General features: G+C 34.7%; 1 protein-coding gene across 1 annotated transcript; it reads right to left on the bottom strand.

The window, feature by feature from the left end:
• Positions 1-11,342: 11,342 nt before the first annotated feature.
• On the bottom strand, positions 11,343-13,388 carry PLAG1 (PLAG1 zinc finger). Its single transcript, XM_044658003.1, has 2 exons — positions 13,147-13,388; positions 11,343-12,606 (listed from the first exon to the last, which is right to left on the bottom strand). Exons 1-2 carry the CDS (start codon positions 13,386-13,388, stop codon positions 11,343-11,345), a joined length of 1,506 nt encoding a protein of 501 aa, XP_044513938.1.
• Positions 13,389-14,769: the final 1,381 nt, after the last annotated feature.

Raw genomic sequence — 14,769 nt, 5'->3', positions numbered from 1 at the left:
CACAGGCATGGTCTTTTCAGGTAACTGAATATTCTCCTTGCCCTTTACATTTACTGAAAATATCTATTTGCTCTTCCTATTATCTCATACGGTTAACCTATAGTGGAAAATTTCCTCTTAATTGTGCTAGCATAATTTTTGTAGATTATTTTAACATTAATTTTTGAAAAATTAACACACTCCTTCCCCCTCATCCATCATGTCTTCCCTTCACAGGAAAAGGAAAAACAAAGCCTTTGCAACACGGTTAAGCAAAATAAGTTTCCACTTTGACCGTGTCAAAAAAAAATCTCATTTTGTATCATTTGATGGGTTATTATTGTACACTGAAAGAGTTGAGTTTTTCAAAGCTCTTCATGGTTATGATGTTTTCATAGATTATTATAACAATTTCTGCTTACTGTACTATAGATCAATTCATGCAAGTTTACTCAAGTTATTCTAGAACCATTCATTTCATCATTTATGTGTAGGTATTTCTTGAGGGGGGGAAAGTATGTGTGTGTGTGTGTAATAGTTTTTTCGACCTTTATGTGTATTTTGGCATTATCTGGAGCCTACTTGCTTAGATCTACTTATCTGTAAGGTTCTACTGTAAAGAATATTCAATATTGAAATCCAATTGGAAGCCACTTTTCCATTCTTTTTCACTCTCATAACTAAGTAATAGCCATGGTTTAATGACATCTTGCCCTTTCACTGTTCTATATCTGCTGGGTTCAACCCTTGGCATCCTTATGAGCTTGAGAGTTTTTAGTAGCAAACATAGCTAGTTTATTCTTCGAATAAGGTTTCTTGAACAATAATTGAGAAGGAAAAACTTTTGATGATTATTGCATTTTTATAGTTAAATTTCCTCTTCCTAGAATCCTAGTTTTAAGAAAAGGATGAACGAATGGTATAACCTATGCTTTCATACTTAAGATATGCTGTGCCAAAAGAAACCATTCATAGGAAAAGGAAGAAGGGAAAACCACTTACCCCAGCCTCCTATTAGCAATGACAGATGAAGAAATTCAGGATGCATCTTCAAGAAATAAAAATGAAATTAGTTGTTCTCGAAGTTTTTGCCATCTGGCATTAGGATGTGCAGTATAATTGTCCAAGCTCCTATCCTGGGTCTCTTGAATTGCAGAGTTCTTAATGAGCATAATTCCATTGGTTCTTTGGATATGATCCATGAAACTGCATTGTGACTATCACTTTCAAAGAATTCAAAGTAATTTGTTTGTGAATCTGTCCACTATGCAGAAAGATTAGGCAAAAATGAACATTATATGCAAGACCTCACAGTTACTATTATATCAAATTCATTACTCCAGAGAACAGGTATGTATTGACTTTATCATGTGTACATCTCATGTTTGTGAGCATTTGGAACTTTCAAAACATTTTCCTACGTGTATTTTTAATTTATGCCATTGCTTCCAGAATAAAACTGGAACAAGTATTGTGATTAAAAGAAACTAAGGAAGACAGAAACTAAGAAAGAAACTAAGATACTACTAAGATAGAAACCTATACATCTTTACTACATTTCAAAAGCTGAACAATGATCTGAAGACCATGCTTCAGGTCAGATTCAAAAATGAATGAAATTTAGCAGCTTTACTTCATTATCTCCTGTTTCCCCAAGCCTGTTGAACTAACAAAACACTGGCTTAGATATTTTTATTTTTGAAGCTCAGGAGGAAATGAAATAAAAACCAACTAGAGCCCAATGGATATTTGCCTCTGCTCTGCTTTGGGCAGTACTCCTGTAGAGATAGAATAAGTATAGATACAACCCTCCACAATTGATGGGTGATCAGTAGAGTGAAGATGTTGCAGAAATCTCAGCAGCAAGTTATTGCAGGAAGTATAAGGAATGAGGGAAATGAGTAGGAAAATTAAAAAACAAAGAAAAAGGTAGCACATGACTAAATCAGAAAGAAAACGAGTGTAATAGGACACGGAAAAGGGCAACTAAAAGGGAATTAGAAAATATGTAGTGGGTACTTCACAGTTATGGCATTATGTTTGAAAAAAATGTCTGTCAGTCTCTTTTGACTTATTTTGAAATGCTTTAGATGAAAAGATATACATTATACCTGTTTCAATGGGAGTAAGTTTGCTTTGGGTGCAGCTCAGGGATACAGTGGATAGAGAGCTGGGACTGGAGCCAGAATTTCATCAAATCCAGCCTGGGTCACCTGCAGCTGGGTGGCCCTGGGCAAGTCACTTAACCTCATTTGCTTTGTTTGGTTAAACAGCAAAATGAACTGGAAAAGTAAATGGCAAACTGTTCCAATCTTTGTCAAGAAAACGCCAGCATCAGGTCACAAAGAGTCAGACATGACTGAAACCAGTAAACAACTAAAAAGTTTGCATTGGCTGCCAATGAGCTAGAGTGGGTCAAATTTCAGGACTGAAGAAGTACAGAAAACAAATCTTTCTATTTAAGATTCCTTCATTAACAATATACAACAAAGTCCAAATTGTAGGGCCTCATAAGATGATTCCCATTTTTTGGGTAGGAATTAAGAGACAACACTTGCATTCAAGGTGGTTACAGTAGAAGGTGGTTACAGTAGGAGTACTGGATTTATTTAGTCAGAGAACCTGGGTTCAAATTCTCTAGAGTTGGCTTCCAGCTCTACAATTTAATATTTCTGTGATTACAATCCTATGATCATCTACTAAGAGCTGGAAGGGACACAAGAGGATTCTATGATTTGACATAATTTAGTCACAGTTCAGCTTAATATAGGGAAATATGGTAAGGAAAGAGAATGTCTTGTCCCAATAGGATCATTTTCCATAGTTGTAATATTACTAATATTCAGATTTGAGCTTCCTTCAATCAGGTAACAAATAAGCTGGAAATAAACATAATATATAAAACATTTCACAGTAGGAATTTTGGATCATATACTGAAGCAGCAAATGGAACTGTAGGAGTCACTTCACAAGAAAAATAGAGCCAAATGACTGCTTAAATCTTTGAGGTACTAAATTTGAGCATAATCTTTCTTGATTCTAAAATAAAACTATGCATATATCTCCCAACTGAAGCTGAGTATTTGAAAATTTTGATTTATGAAATGTTATCTGAGAAGTGGCACCTATTTACTAGAATCCTCAAAAAATCACTGCAAAAAAAAAAACAACAAAAATCAAAAGCTGTATAAAACCTTCAATAAAAACAAAAACCACAAAGACTTCAGAAGTTATTTTGAAGGAATTAAAACAGGACAATCATAGTCCTCAACATGAAACCAGGTAAAAAGAAAATGTAAGTACAACAAAATCTTTATTTGGGATCCTAGGTAGGTTACTAGCCCATTAGTATGGAGAAATTGGGACACAAAAGACCCTCCAGCATATGCTGACCTATATCGATTGCTCTTTCAATTGAATGACTTGTATAGCAATTTGTCAGTCATGGCCTCAATTGTGAAGACATCCTATACAAAAGCCCTTTTCCGATCTCCTATCCTAGATGCCTCACACACAAGTGACTCGTAACAAGACCTACTTTCCTTCTGCTAGAAGACATACACAATTCCCATTCCATTGCCCTCTAACCTCCCCGGGAAGAGTTGTTGGTTATTTTCATCCCTACACAGAAAGATTCGTTATCAAGCTACTCCCTAATTCTAACTTAAGGCACCCACTTTCACACACATAGCACTGTCTCCTGGGATTCTTGTACTGGTCATTATTAGGTCATTTCCATGATGAATCTTGGTATTATATACAAAGAGCACTGCCCTAAGAGCCCTAAGACCTGCGGTTGTAGATCCATTTATTGCCACTTTTGGTTGTTTGTAAAATCGTGTCATTGCAGATGTTTCCCCATTACAAAATGAGGACAATGCCTGCCCTTCCTTTGTCACATGAGCATTAAGCAAAAATAAGAATGTTCAGGCAAATGCTTTGAAAAATTGCAAAACACAGAAGTTATCCAGAGACCTGGGAAAGTTCATGCAAGTATGATCAGGAAGTGGAAAGTTTCTCAGAGACCATCCAAACTATTCCCTCTTCTCTGCCATCTTAACAGAGGAAGAAAGCTGGAAGCCAAGGTTGTTGAGGGACACAACCAAGGTCACACTGGTAGAATCAGTGGCAGGATTTGAACCCAAGTTCTTTTGACTCCATAGTTGGTATCCCCCAACCCCCAAATCATCTCTTAGTTTTCAAAAGAACCCTTGGTCCATTAGCCATAACTTCTAGATCCATGGACTGTATCTGTTTCCAGATGATTTTCCTTTAAACCAGTGGTTCCCAAAGTGTTTTGGACTACCGCCCCTTTCCAGAAAAAATATTACTTAGCCCCCTGGAAATTAATTTTTAAAAATTTTAATAGCAATTAATAGGAAAGATAAACGCACCTGTGGCCATCACTGCCCTCCTGGATTGCTGCAGCACCCACCAGGGGGCGGTGGCGCCCACTTTGGAAATCACTGCTTTAAACCCTTTAGGTTTTCTCTCTCTCATGTTAGAGAACAAAGAAGACTTAAGGAAATTGAATTTAAAAAAATTAAAGGGATGGTAGTAGGGAAATTCCAATACATAAAAAAATAGAACACTTCTAAAAAAAGAAGTTAAATGGATGCATCCTCCATCAAGGAGCATATTCAGGCAACTGGAACACTCTAGTCTTCTAATTGTGTCTACTGAGACATTAATAAAGGTAAGTCAGAGGGTGCTTATTTATTTTCTAAAAAGCTTCACTTTACATAACTGATCAAAAGAAATGAAAGAACAGGGATAGAGTCAGATCTGGAGTTAGTAGGTCCTGGGTTCAAATTGGACCTCAGATACTTAGTTATGTGACCATGAGCAAGTTACTTTAACCCAACTGCCTGGCCCTTATCTTTCTTCTGCCCTGGAACTGATATTTAGTATTAATTCTAAGATAGGTAAAGTTAAAAAAAAAAAGAAATGAAACAGTGACAGTTTTTTGTTGTTGTTTTTTTTTTAGGCAGGCAAATTTGCTTTCTTAATAATTAAAGTCTTTTCTTCTCACTGAAAGCAGGAATCTTAGAAAAGGTAGGTGGAAAGAAAAGGTAGGATTTGAAGACCTTTTTAAGGAGATGAAGAAAGATGCAGTGATAAAGGGATGAAAAAAATCCTGCAATTATTTGCTGATTTTTTCTGTGCCTTGAACCCAAGTCATCGACTGTTTTCTGCAAAAGCAAATAAATGAAATGCAGGAAGGTTGGGGGAGGTGGAAGGTGGAGGAAGACTAGTGTTGGCCCAAATGAACTAATAAGGTTTTTCCAAAAGGAAGGGTTAAAGTATTATTTATAATATACCTAACTGGTAAATATAAAAGCAATATCAATTGTCCATTATTTGTTTCAAATGAGCAAGAAATACTACATCCAACTATGTGTCTTCAAGCTCAGACTCAATTGGGATATTTTTAGATAATTAATAACACTTTATATTTATATAGGGCTTTATGATTTATCAATTGTCTTTTCTCTTACAACAAACATGAAAGTAGATAATGTGAATACTAGTGCCTTGCCTATAGTCAAACAGATAATAAGTTTAAGAATTGGGCTTTAAATCTTAGTTTTCTGACCCCAAATCCAACACTCTTTTTATTATTTCACATTGCTTCTGCATAGAAGTAAGCTTCATTTTACTTACATTGGCAACTTTCCTTTTAAAAGGATAAAGTATAAATGAAAAATAAGCTGGCTTTCCTACTCCACCCACAAACCACTATCCTAGGACTAAATATTAGAATCTTATTCCAAATAAGTGAGAAAATTATCCAATTTAACAGGGAAAAGGAATGCAAATATCTGTTTTGTGATAGCAAACAAAATCATGATCTATTAATATTTCAGGCCGAGGTTCTACATTAACTAAAACCATTCTGTATTTTTATTCATATATTTTGTGGTGTTCACATATTTTTTTTTTGTTTTTGTACAGCAAACATAACACTGTAGGCCATGAGAAGCTGCAGCACTATTGTTTAATAGCAGCAAGTTATATTTTATATCAGGATATCTGAATAATAAATAGTCTGTTTCTTTGGATGTGAATGTTTAAAATGAAGTACTGCTGCAGCTTCATAATGTGATTGCTATTTCACAGAGCTTATACACAAAAATATATATGCAATCTTTGTCTATATTTTATACAAATACAACAGTAGTTTGTGAATACATTTTAAGTACATATACATGATAAGCAATTTGATTTCCCATATCACAGGATAGCAATTTTAAATGCAAGAAACATATACAAATTCAGTCTGGAATGCAGTTTTTTTTTCTATTTTGACTCAAAACTTTATAATTAGAATATTTTAGAGTTCAAGTCCAAACACTTTTTTTTAACTACCTCAATACAATATCAGCAATTCAACTCATGTTCAGGTACGACATCATCCATTTCCTAATGGTTTCCCAGTTTCTTTTAAATTCAAAGGGCTTCTAGTAACATACAGTATGTTCTTCACTCCACACTATATTTAAAAAAAAGCCCATTATTCATTTTAACTAACAGTCATCTTATGAACAAAAGTTGGGCTTGTTCTGGTAAGGTTTGCATGTCCAAGATTTTCCTTTTGCAAGTGCATATGAATACATTGTGGTGTTGTAAAAGTTCGTTAATGACAAATTAAGTCACAGTATAAAAATATATCATACACCAACAGGTCTAATATAGTCCTTTTTCTATGGGTAAAAATACATCTGAATGAGACAGGAAGGTTTGTAGCACCATGAGGAGTTGTTTCCCAAGTTACATTAGCAGCATGATCCAAAAGAACAATATTGCAGGAGTGTTTCTGAGAAGATAAACATTCATTCTGGTTCAACTGTACCACTGAAGCTTATACTGTAAAGTGTTTCTATATGATTAGCAATAGTTCTGTGTCATTTCTAGGGCTAGATAACTGTTATCAAAAGACACTGCCTTCCAACCATAGAGCATTGACAACCTTATTGCATAAGGGCCTTAAGAATCATTTAAATGCATCTTTAACTATGTTGGTTTTATTCTGTCTTGCTGTATACGGGTTGAGGATCTTCAGGATAAACCTACATAATGTTATGTAAGTCTATATAGGTAAATAAAAATCAACAGATTCTCTGTGGAGTAGGATGTGTAGAGAGATGGCTGCTGAAACAGAGTATGAGAAAAAAGACAAAGTTAATATAGGCATCTACTTATCATAGATTTATAATAATCTATCATAGCTAATTATGAATATTTAATATAATTGCTTAAAAGATCTCCTCCAAAGTCACTACATCATATGGTTTTCAGTAGGCTAGAAAAATAAATGTAATGGTCTGGGGTATGGGTGTATAAATGTTTTAATGTACCCGGGGAAGACAGTGTGTTTTGAAACATGTAAATCTAGTTTTAAAAATTGTAAAACCTCATGAAAAAACACACTGGATTCTGTGCAATATAGCAAATTGATAAGAAAACACTGTAAAATGTACCTGTTTAAAATTAAGTCTACCATTTTTGTACACAAAGCAATATATGAAAGGCCTACATATATGTATCTAATGGCACTTGAAACAAATAATAAAAGATTTTATAATAAAAAAGCATAACCTATAAGACAATTTCTTAAAAGGTTTAGGTTTTCTTTTTGAAAGTGCTATATCTTGTAATATGTGTAACATAGAGGTTGACCAAGCTTTATTTTTTAAAATATTGGCCTATAATACAAGTATTGCTCACTAGACAAATGATCCTGAAAATATGTACTCTTTAACATTCATTATTAGCTTAAAATAAAGCACTCAGTTCTGGCTCATGTTTCAGTCAGTATATGGTTTTTAAAAACCGCTACTGTCCAAATTAACACAATATATCACTATATTCCACAATTTTACTAATAATAAAGCACAAGCAACAAGTAGACAAAAAAATATAGTTTTGAAAGAAATACTACTTGAAATTAAAGAGTTGCACAAAGAGTGGTGCATGATCAGCCAGGACATATAAAATATAAAATGTTTTTAAAATTTGAACTTGGTATTAGGGATTTAAAATGAAAAATTTAATAGTGGCCAATAGTTAAAAAAAAAAAGATTCTACTTGTAATCTACTACTACTGGGTTAATATTGCTTACAATATCAATCTGCTTCTATACTGGCATACTGCTGTATTCAGTGACAAAAAGTGCAGTCACAAGCAGAAGTTCTAACTGAAAGAGGTTCAATATATTGTCTGAGGTCCAAATTTCCAAGCCAAATAGTTTTATTAATTTCCATCACCACCTCCACCCTTTTTTAAAAAACCAAGCTAAGGCACTACCAGAAAAATTAAGAATGACTATTTTGGTTAATGGAAGATGAAAACAGCATTGGCAATAAGTTACTGTTAATCAAGTTGATTGCAACAAACATTAACGGATGATGATATCTTTTTCTTAGTGTTTAAGAGCCAATCCTGTGTCATCTTGGTCAGAATGCTCTGCAGTTCAAATAAACTAACCTGTAATTTTTATATGTTTTTCCAAAACTGGTTAATAACTATGAGAGCCAATTTTAAACTAATTAGGCTAGATTCTCTCTTATTCTGAGGTATAATGGGATTGTACTAGGCAAAACTAGTGAATACATAAAAATTAAGAGTACGCTAATTTAACACTGGTGTCCAATAGATGTTCCTCCATGCATTTGAATTACAGGGCTTCAAAATATGCGGAGAATTACGGTTAATATCAACATATTGCCATACCCCACCTCCAAAAGGTCTATAGTTAATTAATCCTGGTACTCCCTTTATATTAGGGGAAAAAAATACAGCCCACAAGGGCCAATGTCTCAGTTTATTTATTCATTCCTACTGTTTAAAAACAAATGCTAGAATAAAGCAGTGATTCCACATTTGCTATTTAATTTATAGTTGCTATTTAAAAATATATTTTTTCTATTTATTTGTACTTTGTCACCATTTCTTTCCTTCTGAATATGGTGAGAAAAGCAATATTGAACACGAATCTTTCAACTACAGTTTTAGATTAGCAATCCGTTTCATAGAAACTAAAGGAAGCGGACAGGAAGCAGAGCCAAGCATCCACTTTTAGAGCAAATAATCGCCTAAACCAAATGGTTAGGGACAGTTTGAGAATGTCAAAAAAGGTTTTTTTTGTTATTAACACATCTCTCATCTTAATGCCTTTGGAACAAAGATTTTTATAAAGAAGTTATTTTTAGTAATAAATTTAAATATATGTATAAAAAACTACACCTGTATATTGCTCCCAGGATAAACAAAAACAGGAGCAGGATAAAATAGTAGGAGCCATAGCTCCTTAAATGAGAACTTTGTTTTTGTGAAGTGCCATATATACAGTGAAACCCCCTATTTACATTATTACAATGTACATTTCCTCACAATTTATATCTCCTCTCCCCCCAACTTTTTAAATATGTTATGTTGCTACTGTATTAGATTCAGTAATTTGCACAAATTTCTCAGAAATTCTTGGAAAATACCTCCATCATTGGAACAAAATCCTGTAAAATGGAGGATTCAGCATGTGCTATTCTGCTGAGTGCTTGGCACAATTGTTTTTTCTTTTTTTTTTTAAAAAAGAGACTCATAGTTCCTCTGACAATCCCATAAACCTCATAAGGTTACCTATTGAAACAGTCTCCTGGGTTGATTCCCAGTTGACAATGAGAAAAGAGCTTTAATATTTTGCCCTTTAAGAAAATATTTGCTCAGAACGGGGAAAGCCCATCTAATTCAATTAAAATATTTATTAAGCACCTATAAGGTGGCAAGGCACATGACTGGGTGACTGCAAAATGTTCTATGGTTACTGATACTATATTAGCCAGGATATAGCTTGCTCGACTTTAATTTGTCTCATTTTCACCTTCTGCCTCTTTGAAGTATTCTCGCCCCCCTCCTCATTTTCCAGAGAAGTGTAAAAGTGAGGTTTTACTGTATATATGTTTAGCCATTTAAAACTTTGTATAATGCCTCAAAGTTACTTGCCACACACTTAACTTTAAATTCCTCGTAAAAATGGCAAGGAAAAAAGAACATTAAGTAGAAAATATGCTTTTATCGTGGGATTGGAGGGAGGGGGTTGAAATTTCTTTGTCTTTTGCCTTTGGCTCTTAAGACTGGGGGAGAAATTAGAATGTATTAAGTAAAAAGTGGTGTAAGCAATATGCTTTTACTTTACTCCTAAGAGTCCTATTTTAAACCTTGGCAACAGGGGAAATTGTCCCTAACCAAGTTCCCAGGGTTAGCAGGTGTGATTAATTATCTTATTGCTCTGGAGAATCACACCACAGAAGTTGAGAAGATCCACTCTACCACAAACACACCTGACATCTGCAAATCTACACTGGCTCTCTGATTGTTGGCTAATTGACAATCAATATAAAGTTTCTGGCTGGACCTGACCCACACTTTGGCTGTGAAAGGTGGAAAAGATTGATGAGGTCTATGTATTTGAACAGACTCTGAAGACTCCAATATGCCTTAATTTTTATACCACTAAGATGAAAGATAGCAAGTTAAGAATTAAAGTTGAAAAATGAGAGATTATAATCTGTGGTACTAATTTGTTATTGAATACTTTCTTTCCAAGGTCGATTGTTACCTTCTTCCTATCAGTGCCATGAAATAATATTATTTCATGCCAGAAGGAAAATATTTATTGACTAGAAGAGCATTATTTCTTGAGAATACTGTTGCTTTGTGTTTAAGTGTCTGTTTAAAAATATTCTTATGACATTTTAAAAATAAAGACCACAAATATTTTAGCCAGACAATAGCAAGTCTTCAAAACATACTGACCTGAAATTGTGATAGCAAATAAAAACATTTTTTGCCACAAAAATTTGGATTCTTAATTTACAGGAAACATTTAAATTATGTATCAAATCAAATATACTTAATGATTTTAAGAAGTCTCCAGGCATCTCTCAAAATTTTGTAAATTATCATTCAGTTGCAAATCTTTTTTACTGAGCCAAACATTAATGGGTAGAGCCATTATTACTGAATAAAAACAAAAGGATTAATGTTTGAACATTTTTAACAGGGGATATATACTGAAGTTTAACAGTAATGGCTTTCCTATATCAATTATTTTGTAAAGCACATCAATTGGCAGTGAAAAGACGACAAAACACTTTGAGACTTAACCAAGGTAAACATAATTGAACACAAATGGTTTCAGAGCTCATTAAAAAAGTTAGTTTCAATTTCTTACTGGCTTAATGAAATTCTGTATTATACAAAAGCAGAGATTCATAATGTCTTATTGTAGGCACTACATTAAAAATGGTCACCTAAGGCATTTCTACACATAAATTTTTTAAGTAAGACAGCTTTCTATGTCCTATTGGAAAGCTTGGTGAAAGCGTGGTAGGGTGGTGGTTGTGCTTAGACTGCTTGTGAAGGCTGCTGACAGGGAGTGCAGAGAACCGAGGCCTATACTGTTTGCAGGATCTTGAGGATCCTGGGTCTGTGGTGGAAGCTGAGCCAAAGAAGAATGTGCCTCCTCTTGGGAATAGCTCAGTCCAAGATTTCCCACTGATACAGAAGGATTATAGGGTGGACCATTTACAGGTATGAAATTGAACAACTGGGAAAAATCCAAAGATGATGGGTTTAGAGATTCACTAATGGAAATGGAGCTTTTGGATAAGGACAGTTCCCCAGATCCATCATCTAGGGGTCCTACTTGAGGCTCCAAGCCTAGTTTAGATGAAGATGCTTGAGAATCCTGGGATGAGGAAGGCATACCACTTTGTAACTCCATTAGGTAACTCTCAATTTCCCCTTTTAATGGCTGTTCTTTTTCAGGCATAGAAATTGCATATGAGGTAGAACTGAGTGGATATTTCAAAGACAGATGGTGAGAAGGGTGAACAGATTCCATATCAATTGGGCATGTCATTCCCAAAGGTAATGATGTGGCGACCATTTGGTGTGCTGGTCCAGAACTCTGCATGGACTGAATTTGTGTATTATAAAGGTTTAATTGCAAAGTGTTTGTAAATGGCTTTGATGTTAGTTCACTAGAAGGTAAAGACATCACTGGAAGCAGCTCGTCTTTTATAGGCACAGAAACGTTGCAGGTAAAGGGATCTAGAAGGTCCATTGGTTCTGTTTTGACCTTCAAAAGTTCTTGATTGTGACTCTTTTTCATATGACGAGTTAAATGATCTTTCCGTCCAAATCTTTGTGCACAGTACTGACAAAGGAAGTCCTTTCTCCCAGTGTGCACTACCATATGTCTACGGACGTCCTTACGGGTATAGAATCGGCGATCACAGTGTTCACACTGGTGCTTTTTTTCTTTTACCCCACCAGAAGACTTGCCTGCGTGAGTTTTGAGGTGCTCCAAAAGCACCCCTGTGCTTTCAAAAGTCTGCAAACATACTTTACAGGTAAGGTCACCACTTGTTGCAGCATGCAAGGCCAAGTGACGTTTAAACCCAAGCTTGGTATTATAGTTCTTGCCACACTCTTCACACTTAAACGCCTCTTTGTTGGGGTTGTGTGTATGTAGGTGATTCTTTAGATGATCTTTTCGGTGAAACATTTTCTCACAATAATTACACTTGTGGGTTTTCTCAGGAGAATGAGTAGCCATATGCCTTTAAACACAGATATATTCTGTAAGTAATTATTTTGATCAAAAATTACATGTGCTCACTTTTAAAAAGGAAGCTAAAATACTATGCTAAAGTTTCTTCCCAACAGAACCTTTTTAGCTTACGATATGATACTACAAAGGATAACTCAACATGCCTACGTATAGCAAAATTTGAGCCATTTAAGTTGTCATTTTAGTTTCTGCTGGCTTTTAGCCAGCACAACAAGGGTAAATAAGTAAGACTGAACATACTCACGTAAATGTCCATAACCAAAAATTCTCAGTCCATACACTTTTCTTGTGCAATTCCTTGTACAAATGGAAATTCTACTCTTATTAGGCTTTTTATTCAAAACCCAAAGACATTAACATATAAAGTAATGCAATTTGGAATTCTAAAAACAATCCAAAATCTAATTTACTTAACATTTCCTCTCTGCAAATCAGCTGAAGAATGTGTACACAAATAAATACTTTTACAGGGCCTAAAATGGCCAACATAAAAGAAAATATAATCTGAAAGATAAAGAGAGTTTAATACCTTAGTAATTTGTACTTAGAAACAAAGGCCTTGGTGCAGTCTTGTTGCGTGCACTTGTAGGGCCTCTCTCCTGTGTGAGAGTATGAATGAACCTTTAATTTCTCAACACTGTTAAAGGCCTTGTCACACAGTTGGCAAGGAAAGTTTTTTCTTGGTTTGGTTTCACCACGCTTACGTTTCCCTGAAGGGACTTTCTGGGTATCTCTTACTTCTGACAAATCACCAGGAATGACAGTGGCCATCGCAGCCTAAACCAGGCCTTCTTGTTGGACACTTGGGAACTGCCCAACTCCACTAAATGATTTAGCTTTAGATGGCTTCTCAAGTTTCATGTGGTCGTAAAAGAAAGCAAAAGGGGACTGGAAAAAAAAATAAGAAACAACTAGTTTGTAACTAAACTTAATTTATTTTTTTAAAAAAAGTTTACTTGCTATGTGATGCTTCTGAATTTAAAAAACCATAAAACTGGATTCAGCTGGTCTAATGTAATATCTGCAGATTTCTTCATATTTGTCAAAATTATATATAAATGCATTGCTCAGGATGAACAGTTCCACACGTACCTTGAAACTCCACCTACCAAACTTTCCATTTTAGGACAATAATGGTATTTCAGGGAAATAACAGGAGATCCACACAAAATTAATATGAAGAGCTATATTATGACAGCTTCAAATTTTTTTTCTAGCAAGGTATTAGGAGTATATATACATCTGAATAAAAACAGTATTTCAGTAAAAAAATTTATGCCTGAATTTCCCTCTTACAATTTCCCTCAGTGCTACTTATTACTATTTCAAGACTATTGTATAATAAGAAAATAGGTAAGGCTAGCTGAAAACTCTTATGTGTCATTTGGCACACTGGAAGAGGCTATTTACTTAATGGACACTAGTGGCCTGAAAGATTTAATGTACTCCCCCGAAATGAACAATTTACTCCTCTTACCAGTATTATCACACCCAATAGGCTTTCTGAGTTCAAGACTGGAAATGTCTTATCTTCGTAACAAGTCTGCATCTTGAAATGGTAAAATCTCGTGAAATTTAAATTAGGTCAGGATCAGGGCTCCTTGTCATTATTTTGGAAGGATCAAAGACCTTGCTTGGGGCACAATGTCTGCGCAAGAACACCTAAAAGACAGTAAAACTGAACTACTCACTATATGAGGTGATTCAAACTGGCAAAAATGTCTGTGGGTCAGAGTAACTGAATTCATCACCTATACTGGGAAGTTGTATATAGCACTGTAAAGTATATGGCTTAAAAAAAACATCAAATATAAACAAGGATCTTAAAAAAAGCTTCATAAACATAAATCCTCAAGAAATTCTTAAAGGGAAGGTGGAAGGTAACATGTAGCCAGGAAAAACTAATACTGAAAAGGTAAATTGTCTTGTCAACATCAAGTACTTAGTAAAGATTTAATTATGAGTAGTTGTCCTACAGTGTCCAAAAGACAATGTTTCTTCAATTTGCTGGAGTACATACACAGAATAACTTAACCTGGCACCTCTGTTAAAAAAGTCTAATTTCTGAAGTAAAAACTGAACACAGCTGAATGCATGCATTGTTGCCTATCTTGGATTCAATTTGCTTTTTCAAGGTACTAAACACACCAAA

Source organism: Gracilinanus agilis, chromosome 1 (assembly GCF_016433145.1).
Source record: "Gracilinanus agilis isolate LMUSP501 chromosome 1, AgileGrace, whole genome shotgun sequence".
Lineage (NCBI taxonomy): Eukaryota > Metazoa > Chordata > Mammalia > Didelphimorphia > Didelphidae > Gracilinanus > Gracilinanus agilis.
This window is presented reverse-complemented; position numbering and strand designations above follow the sequence as displayed.